Source organism: Dendrobates tinctorius, unplaced genomic scaffold (genome assembly GCF_039654945.1).
Source record: "Dendrobates tinctorius isolate UK_male_01 unplaced genomic scaffold, ASM3965494v1 ptg000056l, whole genome shotgun sequence".
Lineage (NCBI taxonomy): Eukaryota > Metazoa > Chordata > Amphibia > Anura > Dendrobatidae > Dendrobates > Dendrobates tinctorius.
The window spans coordinates 4,679,792-4,700,329 of record NW_027361724.1 but is presented as its reverse complement, the minus strand read 5'-3'; the positions used below and the strand labels follow the sequence as shown (position 1 = coordinate 4,700,329).

Below are 20,538 nucleotides of genomic sequence, written 5' to 3'. Positions count from 1 at the left end.
CCTTGTATTCTTACCCAAACAGTTTCTGCAGAGTTACCAGTCTCTGAAGCTTGGAACTCTGTGGAGATATACGTTTTGCTAACATACAATGCAACACTTCCTCCCTTTTGTTAATCCTGGTTTTAATAAACACCTTGTAGCCTTCAAGGTTTGTATTCCAATCATGTGTATCATCCCACCAAGTTTCAGTGATGCCTATAACATCATATTTCTCTTCCTGTTGTAGGAGCTCCAATTCTACTTGTTTGTTTCCCATGCTCTGTGCATTTATATAGACATTTTACTTTCTAGTCTGTTTTTCTTGCTCCTCTATTTTCATTCAGAACTTGTTGGTTTTGTACTTTATTCCACTTCTAATAGCAAGGTTTTCAAAATAATTAATTAGCTACATAATTTTTTCCTGGCTGTATATTTCCCATCTGATATTCTGATATTGCTCTAGTTTAATGCTCTCCTGATGAGTGTAGTAAGGTGTCTACCAAATATGTGTTTTGCTGCTTTTGTAAGATACAAGCCATCTTTAGCAAGGAGTCCATCATACAGGTAATTCACTCCATGGTCAAGAAACCCAAAACGTTGCTCACGGCACCATCGAGATAGCCAGTTGTTCACCTGTAGAATCCTGTTCAGTCTCCTTGGTCCATGTCCATCCTCTGGGAGGATGGATGAGAAGATGACCTGCGATCCCAGTTCCTTGATTTTCCGGCCTAGGTTTTCAAAGTCTCTGCATATACAGTAGTTTGCAAGTCTTTTTTTGCATCGTCATTCGTTCCTACGTGTATTAGTAGACTTAGGTAGTCGTCTGTAGCAATGAAGAGTCTTGATACCCTATCAGACACATCTTTGGTTTGGGCACCTGGAAGACAGCACAACTTCTTGTGAGGTAATGTCTGGTTGGCAGATAGCGGCTTTTGTTCCTCTCAGTAGGGAATCCCCCCACATCACGACCACCACTCTCCTTTTCTTTTCCACCACAGCACTTCTTTTTCTTTCTTCAAGAGGCTTCTGATTTCTTACTGGGGTGTTCTTTGTGAACAAGGCATTTTTTTGATGTACATCTTCATACTTGTCCTGCATGGGAGCCTGGTAGCGGCTCTTCAGCAGTATGGGTGCTGACTGCCTCCTCATTCTCCTGCTTCTCTGGGTCACATTCTTCCATTTCTCTTCTTCTGCAGATACATTAAAAGATGTTTTTCTTTAAATTTTCTGAACAATTATTTCTACTCTGTCATTAGCTTCTGCAGGAACACTGAAAAGTTCTTCTCCTGCAACATTCTGAAGAGATTTTTCTGCTTCGTCAAGGAAATCCTCATCTTTTTTCTTGAGCTTCAGTGTAGCTATTCTCCCTTGAAGACTTTGCACCTTTTCTTCTAACAGAGTTACAAGCTTGCATTTCTGGCATGTAAAGTTTGTCTTTACTTTTGGCAAGTCTGTACACATATAGCACACATTGCAGCACACCAAATGGGTTATCTCCTTCTCTATGTTGAACAAAACTAATTTCCTTGGAATCGCCGTAAAGATTTGAAGATATCCTCCAAGCAGCTCGATCCAGCTACACTCAAAGATCCTCAGACTCGCGGCGACTCTTCACTTTTCCCAGAATGCACCACGTGACTTTAGTCTGTGGCGGCCATATCAGAGGACTGGGGTCTTTCTTCTACCTGCCAGGATGTTTGGCACCTCTTTGGATCAGTAGACCTTGCAATGTCATGACATAGCGGGTGCTTAATAATCAGAAAAGGCAAGCAGAATACCAACAGGTAGTAGGACGTTTGCAGGGCCCACTTGCCACTATGGAGTAGCAACATGGCTGCTGAACCAGGGTCCCACAAATTGTTTTCCTCACCAGTACTATTATGTCAAACTGATCCGATGTCCACTGACTGTACCTATGCAATCAGCTGCAAGATGACAGATGAAATATTCAGATTAACTTCTGCAGCATTTTCCACGGTCGCCAGAGTGGTACACCTTAACAGGCGCTTACTGTAAATTAACAAAATACAAGGAGACTTAAAGACAACCATGTAACTCCAATGAAAAGTGATTAAAGGGAATCTGTCAGCAGGTTTTTGCTACCTCATCTGAGAGCAGCTTGATGTGGGCAAAGAGAAGTTGAATCCAATCATGTATCACTTAGATTACTGGGTGTAGCAGTTCTGGCACAAGCTTTTAGATTTAACAGTGAAGCAGAGCGGAGAAAGCTAACCCCGCCCACACCAGGCTCTGTATATACAATGTCTATAGACAGTGAGGTTCCTATCACAGGAGGGGCGTGTCGGACTAGCATGCACTCTGTTGTGTCCCAGCAATGGTAACCTCCTGGTTCTAAAACAATCAATGCAAGTAAACAAAACCTTCGAGCTTGATAAAAGAGGAATAGCTGAAATCTGTGTTTTAAACCACTTCAGCATGCTGCCTTCAGATTACATAGCAAAAACCTGCTGACAGATTCCCTTTAAGAGCTCACCTATTATGTTTTTGCAGTTTAGGCACATTACCGGGAAGCACGTGTAGAAATGGCAGTCGCTGGCAGCTGTAGCACCCCTTTGGTCTGGACTTGTATAAGTACAGCCACAATGTGAAACTAGAGGAGAAGAAAAGGACTCTTGAGAACTCTTGCTCTTGCCTGTTATAGAAGAAAAAAAAAGATTCCTCACCATACATAGGAAATGAAACCTGTCTTTATCTTGATGGGTGCCGTTCCAACACTGCTGACAGACAGAAAATGCATATCTACGTTGAATAAAAAAATCTTCAAACTTTATTACATATTCATCAGACTAAAATCCACCCACATGATGGTTTTGGAAAAAACACTGACGCATTTCTGGCGCTAGCTGCGCCCTTAGTCATAGATACTCTGACTTAGTGCTGACTTGCTGCCACGTGGGTTCTATATTTGCATCCTTTTCCTATTTAAAAATACATTTTACTTTTTAATTACAGTAAGCAATTGAGTAAATATGTTTTAAATGTTGTAAAATTACCGGCTCTTTGTTTTAATACGATCTTGGTATAAGATGGAAATGTGTGCTCATCAATTTTCTTCTCTCTTGTAGGACAGACGATTCAGTGATGAAATAGACAAACTAACGGGATATAAGACAAAATCTTTGCTGTGCATGCCGATACAGAATAGTGATGGGGAAATTATCGGCGTCGCTCAAGGAATAAACAAGACCCCTGGAGGAGCTCCATTTACTGAGGATGACGAAAAAGTAGGATTGACTTTTCACAAATGTTCTATGTATATGTAAATTTAAATATATAAGGTTTGGTGTCTGAGCAAATGCTACTGACTGTCAAATAGGCTGAGTTTTAGAGTTGAGTACAAAGATCGGGAGACCCTGGGCCACTCGTAATGTTGGTGGTCAATGGCTGCCGTCACAGAGCCCTGAGAAACTCTTCCTACTTTGCGGCTTTCACTCATGATGTTGCGTCGAGCCTGCTAATCTCTGGGCACTGCTAAGAAGTGCTGACAATGGATGTGCGTGGAATATTTTTTATGGTTTATCTTCTTGAATGTGACTGTAATTTACAGTATGTAGGAAGAACCATGCAGCCCTTACTATGTAGAATAAATAAGTATATGTGAAAAAAAGGACCAATCAGCTCCCCTTTCCGGCCGACAGTAAAATTCTCTAGTAATAGCAACAGTCCAAAGGATCGCCAGCACTCACATCTTCTTAAAAGAATTGCTTTATTGATCCAGTAGTCTAAAAGGCACAAAAAATGATTGAACACAACAGTACAAAAATTAAAAAGCCAATAAAGAAATATCCACTGCGCTCCGAGGCAACATGTTTCAGACCTACATGGTCCTTTGTCAATCCATAGACACAATATAAAAAACGGAGTTCTAAACCACAGTCTATCTAAACATCTTTCAATAGAACTTAAAAAGATAGTGTGAGTTTACGACTCATTACATTAGAACAGATAAAAGATTAAACTGTAAATAGATACCAAAAATCAATAAATCGCAAATCCTACTGGATCTTTAAGTTATCCACATTGGCACCTGAAGGGCTAAATGAAACTAATGAAGACCCATGATGTGTGTATCTGCCTGGATGGATTGCCCTAAGAAGTACAGTATTTTTTTCATTCAAATAATTTTACGCACATACATTTGTATATAATATATATATATATATATATATATATATATTTTTTTTTTATGCACATATATTTTTGATAAGAAAAAATGTCAGGTTTGTTTGGGAATTTTATACATTGCATTTTCTGCTGTATACAATTATATATTGGCATGACTCTGGACAGGATGGTTCCGCCTCCATCCTGGTCAGGTCAGAGTTAATTCAGTCTGCCTCTCTTTGGTTTTGGGGTGGCTATTTAATGTTGGCAGTGCCTGCATTTAGTGTCGGTGATACTTCCGTATACTCGTCTAGTGGTTGCTGACCCAGCTGACTTGGGTCGCCCTCCAGTCCCAGGGCAGTGGGGTACTCGGTACCGGGCCGGTGTAAGGGGGAAAGTATCACGGCAGCTGTGACCCGGTCCGTGGCCCTGGGCGCCCAATGTCAATGGTGGTGTGTGGTTAATGGAATTGAATAGTTCGTGACGCCACCTGTGGTGTTCGGCAAGGGAGATGTTAAGCCGACGCTGCAGACAGATCCTCTGGGACAGAAGGTGGGATGCAGCAATAGTGGTAGCAGTGCTGGCGGACGCAAGAAGGAATGGAGGACACCAGGGCTTGCAGTTTCAACGCTTTACTCACAGTTCTTGGTAACCACTGGTGCCCGCTTCCATGCCGTGTCCTCCAGGGCAGAGACTCAATCAACCTCCTGGGCAAGTTAGGCTTCTCCTCTACAACACTCCGCCAACATGTACCTTTCCTGAATGACTCCTCTATTGCGCCTTTAGTGTGAAGAGCTCCAGTACCGTGGTACTCTGAAGTTCCTCCTGTCAGATGTTCCTAACAACTCTACTTGTATGACAGACAGCTGTAGCCTCTATCGGGGACTCCTCTCTGAGTCCTGGCTCTCTATTCGGTTGCTGTTGTGTCCCAAGTCTTAGATGGGAGTAGTGCATTTACAGCCAACTACTCCACCGGTGTCTGCTGCAGAACCATAAGTGTCCATACAACCTCGGGGACCGGGCCCCGGCCTTGCGTTGAGAACCTATAGGCAGGGTTCCTCTTCCAACTCACAACTCCTCTCTGTTCTCCTACTCCTTCGTTCCGCGCTGTTCCTTCTCTCTCTTATGGAAGCTTAGGTTGCAGTTCTACGTCTTTCTCCTTCTGTTCCTTTCCTAGGGAGCTCGTTCCACTAAGACTAGTCCTCAGCCTCCCTGACTGACTGTCTTCCTCCGCCTTGAGCTCCCCTCAGGCTGACCTCCTGTCAGCCTGCTCTCAGACACAACTCCCGACCGAACTGACCTGAACTCCAATTCTAAACCTTCCCAATCTTTTATATCTAACTCCACCCACCTCCCAGCACATCTCGTGTTATGAAGCAAGGACCCACGAAAGGTGCTCTGCTATCCTCTAAGCATGGAGCCGCAATTCGGTCCATTGCTGAACTATCCTGTGTGTGGGTGCAGGTGTTGTAGTGTGGAAAGGAGTTCCCAACTTACCTAGTTGGTGGGGCACTACACCTTAGGAGAAGGTGCAGTACCTCTGTGGCGACTGAGCCTCAGGGGCTCCACATACCCCCCCCGTTAAACACAGCATGTCCGCGGGCTGCAAGACAACAAAGTAGACAGCAAAGAAACATACAAATTTTTATAATGCTGCATAAACATTTCTTATACTAATCTTCCTAGTATAGGAGGTACTCATCTTGAACGTTACAAACAATTCTATCTTAAATTCTATCTAAAATTTTTAATTCTAAGTGCAATTATCAATTCAAAGTGCTATTCTCTGTAACACATTTTCTCTCATTTTCCTTCTCTAGTACACATTTATTTCTCTACTTTCACTGTCTCTTCTAGAAGCAAGACGCTGACCGCAAGTACCTGGTCCGTCACCTGTCTACTTTCAATTCTTTATTCACATCACTCATCTCTAGATCAGACATTCCTAATTCTTCTATAAAAGCCATTTCTCAGTTACTATTACTCTTATAAAACACAGTATCAAATACTTCACAGTAAAACATTCAACAGCTATTCTTGTAAGCGCTGTACACCGCTCCCAGCCCGGATCTCTTGCAGTGTCCTTTGAGGTAGACATCATCTTCGAAAAGTGTCCATGCAAAAACATTATCTTCGCAAAGTGTCTTTTTATGTAAAACCAAGAAAGGGCACTTAAAGAGGTGCAACTATTTACAATAAAAGTTTTTGGATCACTCCAAGTTCATGATCGCTAGTTCAAAATTGAAGGCTGCCAACAACAAAGGGCAACACTGGAAAAACAAAATTAACCATGATGGTCAAAAATAAACAAAAGGCACAACGGTGCAAACAAACCCTCCTAGGTCACGAGAGTTACAACTTATTTTTAATGCTGGTCCCCTCCTGGTGTTCTGGAAGCTGCGGAATGTGAACTGCTACCAGATGTGGTACTTGGAATGTCCTCATCCTGTTGCTGGTTGCTTGACAGCTCTGGTGCTGCGGCGCCACCTTCAGGGGTTCCGGTGTTCCCCCCCGGGGACTGATATCCCAGTCCCATACCAGATCTAGCACGACCTGGCCAGCCGCTGTGACCGTGGTGCACCCCAGGGCCTTCCCAGTTGTCGGGGCATCAGACGTACCTGGGGCCTCCTGGCGGTGTGGTCTCGGGTCCGGTGCAGCGGCGGCAGTCACCGCAGATGTAGGCCCCTCCTGGGCGTGCGGCTTGCTCAGCCTTCATAAGGCCTCCTGCCTCAGCCGCAGTCGGGTGGTCAGCTTGACTATTTCTTCTTCCAAATGCCGGCGGTTCATCTCGTAGATCGGGTTGGAGCCTTCAGCCATGGCACCAGGGAGATCCGTTTCCCCGCGCTCCGCAGGCCTCCTTCCCTCACTCTCCAAAATGGCGTTCTTGTTCCTGCCTCGGCCCCTTTTCAGCCACTGGCTTCTTCTGCCCCTCCTTCCGGGGGCGGCATCTTCTTCCAGCGCCTCCATACCAAGCCAGTATACGAACCCCTCGGGGGGTGGGCCATGTCGCTGTCACATAGTAATTCAGGCAGGAAAGGCCCAATACTCTTCGCGGTCTTTTCCTAGGACCTCCCATCTCTTCACGCCCTTCTTCTCCGCACCAGCGGCCATTTCTAATGTCCATTTTACAGTATATTAAATCAGGTCTTCTGCACATTTTCAAAAGTACAAAGTCTCACAAATTTCAGGCACACTGAACCAGATGGCATCGGGTCTCGTCATCCTGTTCGTGATGCCAAAATCGGGTCGCCATCCAGTCCCAGGGCATTGGGGTACTCAGTACCGGGCCGGTGTAAGGGGGAAAGTATCATGGCAGCTGTGACCCGGTCCGTGGCCCTGGGCACCCAATGTCAATGGTGGTGTGTGGTTAATGGAATTGAATAGTCTGTGACGCCACCTGTGGTGTTCGGCAAGGGAGATGTTAAGCCGACGCTGCAGACAGATCCTCTGGGACAGATGGTGGGATGCAGCAATGGTGGTATAGCCCTCCACAGGCAGGGCTGTTGTCCCAGGGCAGTGTAGATGTGGGGACACCTTGATGGTGTAGTGTCCGGCGCAGGGAATGTAGCAGTGCTGGCGGACGCAAGAAGGAATGGAGGACACCAGGGCTTGCAGTTTCAACGCTTTACTCACAGTTCTTGGTAACCACTGGTGCCCGCTTCCATGCCATGTCCTCCGGGGCAGAGATTCAATCAACCTCCCGGGCAAGTTAGACTTCTCTCCAACACTCCGCCAACATGTACCTTTCCTGAACGACTCCTCTATTCGCCTTTAGTGTGAAGAGCTCCAGTACCGTGGTACTCTGAATTTCCTCCTGTCAGATGTTCCTAACAACTCTACTTGTATGACAGACAGCTGTAGCCTCTATCGGGGACTCCTCTCTGAGTCCTGGCTCTCTATTCGGTTGCTGTAGTGCATTTACAGCCAATTACTCCACCGGTGTCTGCTGCAGAACCATAAGTGTCCATACAATCTCGGGGACCGGGCCCCGGCCTTGCACTGAGAACCTATAGGCAGGGTTCCACTTCCAACCCACAACTCCTCTCTGTTCTCCTACTCCTTCGTTCCGCGCTGTTCCTTCTCTCTCTTATGGAAGCTTAGGTTGCAGTTCTACGTCTTTCTCCTTCTGTTCCTTTCTTAGGGAGCTCGTTCCACTAAGACCAGTCCTCAGCCTCTCCTGACTGACTGTCTTCCTCCGCCTTGAGCTCCCCTCAGGCTGACCTCCTGTCAGCCTGCTCTCAGACTCAACTCCCGACCGAACTGACCTGAACTCCAATTCTAAACCTTCCCACTCTTTTATATCTAACTCCACCCACCTCCCAGCACATCTCGTGTTACGGAGCAAGGACCCACGAAAGGTGCTCTGCTATCCTCTAAGCATGGAGCCGCAATCCGGTCCATTGCTGAACTATCCTGTGTGTGGGTGCTGGTGTTGGAGTGTGGAAAGGAGTTCCCAACTTACCTAGTTAGTGGGGCACTACACCTTAGGAGAAGGTGCAGTACCTCTGTGGCGACTGAGCCTCAGGGGCACCACAGAGTCATCCCTAAATGTGTGCCTCTGTGCTTGTGTGTCTTGCTGTGTATGATTCGGTTTGTCCCCTGACTTCTGCCTCTGTATTTTGCTTTTGTTCTGCTCTGTCTCTCCTGGTTATCTGACCCCCTTGGCTTGTCCCCGTTTACTCTTTGGCTTGTCCCTAGGTATTGCACGTTCGTCTGGCTTCTGACTCTCGGCTCTCCTTGACCACGTTTACTGTCTTTCACCTGTGCTCTGCGTGCTCAGTGTCCTTCCCTGCACCCACGTGCGGTGGCTCCGCCACCTGGTCACGTAATTGCTTAGTGCCAGGTCCTGTGCTCACTACACTCGTCTCAGGTCCTTGTGCACTGCGTGCCTTCTGCCTGTACTACCGGCGCTCATCCACACTCCCCCTGATAGTGCCCCCTAGGCAGTGTCAGTGACACCTTAGGTGCCATTACATTTATATTCATAGTTTTAAGCTGTGTATGTCACCTCCGCTCTCTATTTAAGTAAAGAGGTTTCTTTTATGCATCACACCTGCACACCTGAAGGAGTCAACCCAACTCCAAAAGACCTTGTATGAATAAACAATCAAGACGCTCACATCTATTTTCAATACTTCTTGGCAACTCCTGGGGAACCACCTTTTCCTGTTTGGTTTATGCACATCTCTTCCCACCGATGTGTGGGTCAGCGGAGCAGCAGCCTTTCTATTTTCACGAGTACAGAGTTGTGCCGAGTCACACCCAAGGCAGGTGGGCAAATAATTTATCTTTGATAGCTGTGCTCATTGCTGGGAATAGCATACTTGGAGCTCCTATTTTTTCTTTTCCCTATTAATTAGAAGAGGCTCTGGTAAAGCCAGCCTGTAGAAGGAAGTTCACGGGACTCTTGTCTCGTTGCCATAGACTACCAATGTGACTGATGGAGTAGAAGGAGGTTCACAGAACTCTTGTCTGGTAGCCATAGACTACCGATGTGACTGATGGCATAGAAGGAGGTTCACAGAACTCTTATCTGGTAGCCATAGACTACCGATGTGACTGATGGAGTAGAAGGAGGTTCACAGGACTCTGGCTTGGTAGCCATAGACTAAAAATGTGACCAATGGAGTAGAAGGAGATTCACAGGACTCTTGTTTGGTAGCCATAGACTACTGATGTGATCGATGGAGTAGAAGGAGGTTCACAGGACTCTTGTCTGGTAGCCATAGACTACCGATGTGACTGATGGACCAGTGACCTCCAAATCTACTTCCTGTGACTGCAAGAAATCAAGCCTTACATTATTTCTGTTGATGAATATAGCTTTTACAATTTACCACTGTATCTGTGAACATTACAGTCTACGTCACCTAAGCGACTGGTTGCAGCCAATGTGGCTAATAGACCCAAATGAAGACAACGTTCCTTGAAGTTTCATATATAAATTTTTCATTCCTCCATATATTAACAGCAGCGATGTTTCGACCTAAAGAGTCTTTTTCAAAACCATACAGGTAGAAAAGTTTCTGTTATTATATGGAGGAATAAAGAACTTCTGTATGTAACTTCCTAAGGATCGTTGTCTTCGGTTGGTTCGGTGGATTTTACATCGAGTGGGTCACTTGGGTACATTTTGACTATGACGCTCCCTTATGCCTTATATGGTTTGGATATATGGTTATTTGTAAATCTGGCTAATAGAGTCTGTAGAGGTCGCCCCTTTTCTCATATAACCTTATGTCCCAATTGGGTTTATAGAAATATACTTAACAATAGAGTTGTGCGAAACATGTCGGTCAGATTCAAAAGTCGCCGACTTTCGCCAAAGTCGGGTTTTATGAAACGAAACCCGACCACAGTGTGAAGTTGGCCATGCGGTCGGCGGCCCAAGCGTCAAAGTCGGGTTTCGCCGAATGCTTGCACGTGACTTTTTTCAGCCAATGAGAGAAGCGGAGCTGGAGTGGGAGAGGGAGAGGGAGAGAGAGATTTTGCTGCCTCTGGGGTTAAAATTCATGCCAAGTGTGTCCTCCACTCACTGCCGACTTTTCTCCCCATTGACTTGCATTGGGTTTCGTGTTTCACGACTTTTCCCTATAGTCGGCCGTTTTCGTTCGACTCGACTTTTGAGAAAGTCGGGCTTCATGAAACCCAACTCGACCCTAAAAAAGGCAAAGTCGCTCATCTCTACTTAACAAACAACCCCTTAAAATTAGTTTCCAGGTCAGGATCACTCTCCCTTTCTATTCCTGTGGCCCGTCTTCATACTCTTCGATAATAAAACCGTACTATGTGTTATTCTCATCATTCTTGCAGCATATTTCAGTAAAAAATGGAAACTCTGGGGCCATTAGTAGAAGAAGTAGACTGATGCTATTGATTCTCAAATGGCTGGGAAGCTTCATGGCGTAAGAGCTTCTTGCTCTGGGGAAATGGGCTCATGTTTGTTATTTTCTGCTTCAGTATGAGAAAGTATTAGTCAGTGGTCCACAATGACAAAAGTGACTGAATGACAAAGGTAATTGTCCTCGGCAGCATTCCCAGTGTATCTTATTAGTCTGTTATTAGACTGTTATGGACCGCGCCATCATTATATAGATCGTGAAGTATAATATTGATTCTGTAATGACTGGCCCTGCTGTATTTGTTATATTTCCTAATGATCGAGTATACCTTGCCATTTATTTGAAGTGTTATGTATGAGACATATATTCACTGACAATGCATGGCGCACACGTGGGAACTAAAGATGGAGATTAGAAATCCGCAGCATTGCAGGAGGGACGATCAAGTGAAATCATCGTATTGTATTTTTTTTCCATATTTCACAGTTATGATGCTCTAGTGTTGAGACGAAAATGTATCTATGACTAATGGCCTATGTAATAATGAGTGATTCATAGTATTTCTTTACATTAGTCTGTAATTTAGCTGCCCTCACCTGGAAGGAAAGATAAAGCAAATTTGCATGGTTTTCTTATGGAGCAATACCAATAAGTCTCAATAGTCACCTGAAAGAGGGTTGTCCATCTTTAGAGACATTTTTTTTTCCTTATTTAAATCCATGTATTCATGTTTTGCAATCAGTAGAGATGAGCAAATAAATTTTAGTGGAATTGAATTCTACAAAATATTGTCAAAAATCGGAATTCACCAAAACGTGGATTTTTAGTAATTTGCATCGGTGCAGATTGAACTAAAATGATAAAAAGAATAAACCGTTCCTACATGCATCTCACCGCTCACCTCTCCAGACCCATCCAGTCTTTGTTGCATCTTCTGATACCTGCTGTTAGCGATCAAATCCCCAGACCTCTCACCGTGAGGTGGGACTTCCAGTTCTGATGAGGCCAGGTGCGTTTCTGTGCTTGCGCGCGTAAGGTCATGGCACATGTCTTGACATCAAGATGCCATAACACTTTGCATGCTTGTGCAGAAACATCTTGGGCGTCATCACAATCGTCAGTCTCACGGATTTCAGCATAAGTGGTGGGGTTCAGCAAATGCAACGAGAACCTAATGGATGACCGTTAGGAGTGGAGGGGCTGGAGAGGTGAGCGGTAAGGTGAGTATAACTTTTTTTTTCACATATTACATTTAATATGCTCTTGAGTTTGTGGAGACCCCACAGAATAAGGGACATCAAATGTACGGAAAATAATGTCTTCACAAATAAAATTTCCCAGGAAAAACTATTCGAATAGGCAAATTCCATATCCTTCCCTGTCTACACTATCTTTTACGGCTTCTCTTTTTTGTTTTTACTGCTTCCTTTTTTGATGACACTTTTTTAGAATCCCCAGTGCATGCTGGGATACTCAAACGAAGTGCCACCAGAGAACAGAGGCTGTCGACATTGTCGCAGCCCCTGCCCTCTCTATCAGTGATGCTTGTTTCAGGTGCTGGACTAGTCCCTCTGGAATGTGCACAATGACAGTGCACTCCCTCACCGGCTCAGATCAGCGGTAACAAGCTGGAACCAGAGTGCGCTGTTAGTGTGCGGTGCCAGAATACCTGGCTTGCAGACAACAGCGCTGCACCCGCAAGTGACATCACTTGTGGGGATGGTGCTAACTCTGCGGCAGTAGTCTGTCACCCCAGTATTACGCTCTGATGCCAGTTCATTACTGCTGATCTGAGTCAGTGAGAGAGCACTCTGTCATTGTGCACATCACACAGGGACAGAGCAGGGACTAGCCCAGCTCCTGAAACGAGCATCACTGATAAAACTTCGTTTCAGGGAGGGGGCAGGAGCTATGGCAGTGACCGCAGACTGTGCCCCGTGATGATACTTTGTTTGACTATCCCACATGCACTGGGATTCTCAAAAAAGGAAATTGTAAAAAAAAAGAAGCAGTTAGGAAGTTTAGTTAGGGAATGATAGGGAATTTTTAATTCAAGTATTTAGAAAATAGTTTAGGGATATAGGATGAAAGTTACTTTGTATGTTGGACCCTTTTAACTCATTCTGCAGCCACCAATAGATGGTAGAAAATCTCTATATATAAAACTGAATGTGTGTGTGTGTGTGTGTGTGTATCACCAACCAATCACGGAGCACCTTTCATTTCACCAGAGCTGTTCAAAAGAAGCTGAGCTGTGATTGGTTGCTATGAGCAACAGTTTTCCTTGCAACCAATCACTAAGCATCTCTCATTTCACCAGAGCTGGTTAAAAGAAGCTGAGCTGTGATTGGTTGCTATGAGCAAGTTTTCCCACTTGACAACACCTCAGCAGACACTGACATGGTGGGAAAAATCTAGCATCCCTGAGAACATAAGCCATTGTCTGACCCCAGAAAGGAGCAGAGAGCACATGACAGAAATGAATCATAGAATCATAGAATCATAGAATTGTAGAGTTGGAAGGGACCTCCTGGGCCATCTGGTCCAACCCCCTGCTCAAAGCAGGATTCGCTAAATCATCCCAGTCAGATGTCTGTCCAGCCTCTGTTTGAAGACTTCCATTGAAGGAGAACTCACCACTTCTCGTGGCAGCTTGTTCCACTCATTGATTACTCTAACTGTCAAAAAGTTTTTTCTAATATCTAATCTGTGTCTCCTCCCATTCAGTTTCATCCCATTGCTTTCATCCCCCCTCCCGTGGCCATATACCCATCACACATCCACCATCCCATAGGCACATCTTCCCTCTTAAAGGGATCCCCGGTATGAAAGTCAGAGCAAATCCACTCTGCGCTTTGGTACTGACCCCAGGCCTCTCTTAAAGGGATCTCTGGTATGGAAGTTAGCGTAAATCCCTCAGCGCTCTGATTCTGACCCCAGGCTTCTATTAAAGAGATCATTGGTATGGAAGTCAGGGCAAATCCACTCAGCGCTATGGTTCTGACCCCAGGCCTCTCTTAAAGGGATCCCCAGTATAGAAGTTAGGACCGTTCCACTCAGTGCTCTGGTTCTGACCCCAGGCTGACGGGATGATGTGGGATATTAGTGGTAGTAGTCCGGTGGCTCTGGCTGATGGAAATGATGTGGGATATTAGGGGGAGTAGTCCGGTGGCTCTGACAGGATAATGTGGGATATTAGTGGTAGTTTGGCTGACGGGATGATGTGGGATATTAGGGGTAGTAATCCGGTTGTTCTGGCTGACGGGATGATGTGGGATATTAGGGGTAGTAGTTCGGTGGCTCTGATGGGACGATGTGGGATATTAGGGGTAGTTGTCCGGTGGCTCTGGCTGATGGGATGATGTGGGATATTAGTGGTAGTCTGGCTGACGGGATATTGTGGGATATTAGGGGTAGTAGTCCTGTGGCTCTGACGGGACAATGTGGGATATTAGGGGTAGTAGTCCTGTGGCTCTGGCTGACGGGACGATGTGGGATATTAGGGGTAGTAGTACAGTGACTGTGACGGGATGATGTAAGATATTAGAGGGAGTAGTCCGGTGGCTCTGGCTGACTGGATCATGTGGGATATTAGGAGTAGTAGTACAGTGACTGTGACGGGATGATGTAAGATATTAGTGGTAGTAGTCCGGTGGCTCTGGCTGATGGGATGCTGTGGGATATTAGGGTTATTAGTCCGGTGGCTCTGGCTGATGGGATGATGTGGGATATTAGGGGTAGTAGTCCGGTGGCTCTGGCTGACGGGATGATGTGGGATAATAGGGGTAGTAGTACGGTGGCTTTGACGGGATGATGTGGGATATTAGGGGTAGTAGTCTGGTGGCTTTGGCTGACGGGACGATGTGGGATATTAGGGGTAGTAGTCCAGTAGCTCTGGCTAACGGGATGATGTGAATGTGGCTATGCGGAGTGGGCGGGGCTCTACACTCATATATATATATATATATATATGATCATTATAATTTGCTATAACTAACCGTAGTTAGTTACTATGCCCGGGCAGTGCCGGGCTCTTCAGCTAGTGTTTAATAAAACCCAATTGCAAAAATGTTTTTTAGACACAAATACATGCATTTAAGTAAGGGGAAAAAAGCATTGTACCCAAGGGTGTACTTATGACTGTGTAGTGGCCATTCCAGGTCCTGCAGCTCAGCCCCTACTCACTTGAATGAGAGATTACCTGCACTATCTGAGAATGGCAACTGCACTGTGAATGGAGCTGTGCTGTTCAGCTTTGCCCCGAGCGGAAAATAAAACAGTGCACTGCTGATTGTCAGCCCCTCATCGATCTGATATTGATGACCTATCCTAATGTTAGGTCATCAATAGCGTAGTCCTCCACCTCCTCATTTAGGATGAATGAATGACTTCACAGAGGAGTTCAGAACAGCATTTAATTATCCGCATTGGATATGGATGGTATATTACATATTGATTAGGGAATTCCTTTTATTACGGGTGTCAGACTTTTAGACACTGAAATATTGTGCAATTTGGTTGTAGTAAAACTAAAAAAGTAAAAAATGTTCAGATGTGTCTCCTCTTCAATACTACAAAGTCTCATGGAGAGGGTGCTTGGATATGATCAGCGATGTATCTTCTCTCCTTGACAACGATTGACGTTTGTGAGACAGAATGTGAACACGCCTGCCGTCATTTCTGATCATTTCAGTGTAAAGTATCTGACAACTACACAGATCAAGTGCTTACTTGCATTGTTTTACTGAATCAAAAGGCTACTTTATTTCTGGAGCTAATATTAGCTGCACATTTGCAACGACAAGAAGGTTTCATTTATGATATCATATTGCTACTATTATTGCTATAGAACAACAGATATCGCATTGTGAATTTGTGTATAATACAGACATAGTGTGCTACGTGAGAGAAAAAGGCTTAACCTATGGCTTCTATAGAAGCTGTTCTATATCATTCGCCATCTATTAGATTTTTCAGGTATAAATTAATTAAAGGAGTTGTTCACGGTTAAAAATAAAAAAGCTACAACGGTTCTTTTTTGTATTTTATACTGTTTTTTTATACTATTTGACAATCCATTTAATTTAAAATCACTGTTTTAATTCTTATTTTATTAATCAGTAATACACCTGAAAATAAGAAACTTTTAATATATCTTATTGGAGAAACTCTGCTTCTTTCTCCTTCAGAAGTGATCTTTTACTCTCAATACTTTCAATTCACAGGTAAAATCTATAGTCAGTGTAGACAGATTTTCCCATTACTGTGATAGGAGATGACAGTTATGTAAAAAGGAGGAGTTTGACGCAGAGTTCCTCCCTCCTCCTTTTTCCTCCCTTCTACATAAATTGTTATCAGTAGCAGCGGTCCTCTCCTATCTCAGTAATGTGACAATTTGTCTTCACTGAATTCAGATTTTAATTGTGAATTGAGAATTTTTAAAAATAAAGATCAATTCAAGACGAAAAAAGAAACAGATTTATCTGAGCAGATATATTGCAAAAGTTTCTCATTTTCATGTATAAAATAGATTTCCGAAATAAAAATTAAAAAAACGGTTACTCTTTAAAGGGGTTGTCCGGCTTTAGGCTTCACTCTATGTGACTGACTGAATCCTCACTTTATGCGCACGATGTTCTGTAAGGATTCGATGCCAGGAGAGGGCAGTTATGTGACCACAAATATGAGATTTCTAGACGGTACTTCCAGCTACATTCCGACTAGACGTGTCCGGCCTCTCTCAATTCACTTGCTTTGAGCAAGGCTGCACATGTCTAGTCGTCACGTTACCGCATATATGCAAATCACCTGCTTGTGGTCACGCGCCCGCCGCTCCTGGCACATGAGAATATTCGCAATGTGTGCGATGTGAGAGTTGACAAGTCTTCAGTTACATAGAGCGACTGTAGACTTGTACCCTAAGGCCGGACAATCCCTTTAAAGTTGTCTGGATTTGTAAACCCTACTATAGAATATAATTGCCATGGTCAGAGGATCTTTCAGTGTCCGCCCCTCTATCCCAGATAGAATGGAAGACAAATCCTCCCATCTGTAGCCAGCTGTATATATTTGTATCTCTACGCAGCACGGTGGCTCAGTGGTTAGCATTGTTACTTTGCAGCGCTGGGGTCCTGGGTTCAAATCCCACCAAGAACAACATCTGCAAGGAGTTTGTATGTTCTCCCCTTGTTTGTGTGGGTTTCCTCCCACATTCCGAAGACATACTGATAGGGAATCTAGATTGTGAGCATCAATGTGGACAGTGATGATGATGTCTGTAAAGCGCTGCGGTATATGATAGTGCTATATAAGAAAGCACATTAAATACTCTGAGCTCATTTTTCAGATCTCTGCTTGTAGTTAATGAATAGAAAGATGCGTTGTATTAATTCTGTCACTTGTTATCACAGGACATATTTAGCCAGTGTGAGAGTGATTTTACCATGCGATTAGACGACTATACAATGCCTGGTAGGAAAATGACACTTCTCAGAACTGAAATTATCAAAGAAAGCTTTGCAGACTCTGAATCATCAAGATGATTGCAGCCCAGAGCTGTAAATGCAGCTTCAGACTGTATTTCTGGATCAGTGCGATATACGGGGTGACATTTTTAAAAATAGAACATTGAACTCATTTATGGATTGTGATACCTGGTTTAACAAGATTTTTTAAAAATTTTTTTACGTCAAATATACAGTAAATGTTGTTGATCCTCTAATTGCAGAACTATATCCAGATCTATCAAACACATGTACAAGACACATTAAAGGTGTTATCCAGGATACTTTTTTATTGGTGCAGATGATGAAAATAACAAATACAGCTCCCCCAGTTACAGAACTGCCTCTCTGCCACTACTCCGGTCTTTGTTGACAGATTGTAGCGGTGACATTACCACTACAGCACACGTGACCTCTGCAGCCAATGACTGCGCTCAGCAGCTTGTGATTGGCTGCAGGAGTAACATGCGCTGTAGTCGTGATGTCACCGCTACAATCTGTCAACAAAGACCAGAGTAGCGGCGGAGAGGCAGAGCTGGAGCAGAGCAGGGTGAATATGGCTTTTTATCATCCGTAAGTAATGTCGGACATTATGTATAAAGGGCCAACCTCATTAGAAAGCCGTCACTTCTTGTTGGGGGCAGACCCCCTGTTCTGTCCTCAATAAATGAAGCAGAATTCACGTACAATAAGGATACTGTGGTTGAATCTGTGGTTTTATTGAACGTGGTGGTATATTGATGCGCGGTGAAACTACAAGCAAAGCATATATATACACTCAGTCAATACAGGGTACATCAGGAATTCATATATACATAATACATTATAAATCTACATTTGCACTAATAGCTAACCAGGGGAAGGACTGATTTACCAGGCTAATATGGGAAAAGAATTATATACAGGAAGCATAAATACGTACCAGCGATGCTATCACAAGGGAGAAGAGAAATGAGATGCTTCCTGAATGCAGGCTGAAGGAAAATGGAGAACTGGAGGGGAATGGAGGCTGAACTAACCATAATCCATTGCAAAAGGCTACCAGGATGCACTGCAAAACTTACCAGAATGCACTGCAACGGAGGGAAAATAAACAGAGTGAAAGTAAAAGTACTCAATAGACTGCGGTTATGACTCTGGTCACTAGATGGAGCCAAAAATACTGAAAACATTAACAAGCAGATAATCAAGGATTATAAATTAGATGTTGGAGACAGAACACCCCCATTAGATGTATATGATGCACGCTACTGCAACAAAAAAAAGTTGTGTTTGAAGGTTACTCTAGAGTTTACGTTAGCAGGAAATAGAGCCAGTGATAAGCAAAGGCGGCACTACATTTCTTGCCTCACTTTATCGGAACACTGGGATATTAGCAAGTAATTTTCACTCCAAAGCATGTACATAAAACAGCACTAACCCTATAAATCAACATATATAGTGTAAATATAGGCAGATATTTGTATCCCAGCGTTCATTGCAGTAATTCACAATATAAAATGTTAGCGGCTCGACTTCTAGACTTTGGCTTTTTATATTTTTATTAAACTCTTATTACCAGGCATGAAACGTGAGAAACAAATCTGCATAAGGACAATGTGTCATTTCCAATAATAATAAATCTCAATGTACCAGTGTCACAATATTATTTTATTGGAAGCCGGAATAATCTAACCATCACACTTTTTATGCTTGGATCATTTTCCTCCTCCACATTTTTATACAAACTGCTGAAAATATTACATTACTTGTGAATTTAAAATCATGCGCTTCACATCTCCCAGCCTCAGTTTCTTTCCCCACATCCATCCTGAGACTTCCTGACGTTTTATGCACTTTTTCTCAAAGGAAGCAAAGAATCTTATCTCTGTGTCAGAGAAATGCAAAGCATGGTACATAATGAAGTTTAGATTCTTAAACTTGAAACTTGTTGTTGACTAGATCCCGAAGGAGTTAAATAGTGCTACAGTTTTCTAGGTCGGGTTGTTCCAGATGTGGCGATACCAATTATGTGTATTTTTTATGTATTTATGTGTTTTTTGTTTATTTTTTACCTAACTATATATATTTATTAGTTTAATTTTTTTTTTCATTTGTTGTTGTTTATTGTTTGTTGTTTATTTTTTATGATTTTTGTAAAATATTTTTACAACTTTTTTATACTTTGTCCCTGTATAGGACTTTAACTTTTATGAGTCTGATTGCAAGTATAATCTGTTACAATGTACCAGCACTGACAAATGGCTCTTAGACCATGTTCTCGACCTGGTCTACTAGGCTTGCCGTAGCTGGCTGACCTTGGTTTGCCATAGCAATGATTGGGTCCTCGCGATGATGTCACAGGGGTGCCAGATTTAAGGGAGAGGAAGCCCTCACCCTCTCCCAGCTTTCTAAATGCTGCGATTGTTATCGATTGCAGCACTTAGGGGCTAAAATGGCCCATGGCGGTACTGGCAGTGACAACATAAGAAGGTTTTGACCCCTACACAAGGAAAGTCATTACCACTTGGAAAAATCTGATTCACCCAGTGTCATAATTATCTGCTGCTATTCACTTCCCATGATGGGAATACAAGGCCTCACTGGAGTTGTCGCAAAACTCATATGACCTGCTCCAGTACCTTGAAATGGGGGCGGTAAGATTATTAAAAAGTTACCATGTATGACTACTTCTAGCAGATCTGTCACCAAATTACATACAACAAACATAGAGCTAATGAAACTGGTGAAAATCCATGTCAGAATGTCTAGCTAAAGATTGGAGAGCGTGTATTCAGTCTCCATCCCCCCTGCCTGACTGATAGCGGCAACTTGTACTGAGCAGTGTGAGATCTCAGCAGCAGCAAAGACACTGAGCCGCTGTCAATCAGACATAGAGATTGAGTTAAACTATCATAAAATAATGATTCAGCCATTTTGCCATAGATTTTCAAAATAGATTCACTAGCCTCATAAGGTTTAATACTTCAAAGACGTCTTATTGGGAAAACTAGTGACAGATCTGCTTGCTTTAAAGGGGTTGACCCCCACTATTTTATTTTTTAATATGGGACTAACAACTAAGATATTGGTAGTTGCTAACAGAGGTA

General features: G+C 43.6%; 1 protein-coding gene across 1 annotated transcript in view; it reads left to right on the top strand.

Annotated features, from left to right (window-relative positions):
* PDE11A (phosphodiesterase 11A) overlaps window positions 1-20,538 on the top strand; it is an 825,102-nt gene that overhangs the window by 220,078 nt on the left and 584,486 nt on the right. Inside the window, exon 2 of the mRNA XM_073577434.1 lies at window positions 3,066-3,224. Coding sequence (XP_073433535.1) covers window positions 3,066-3,224 — 159 coding nt within the window. The remainder of the gene's footprint in view (window positions 1-3,065; window positions 3,225-20,538) is intronic.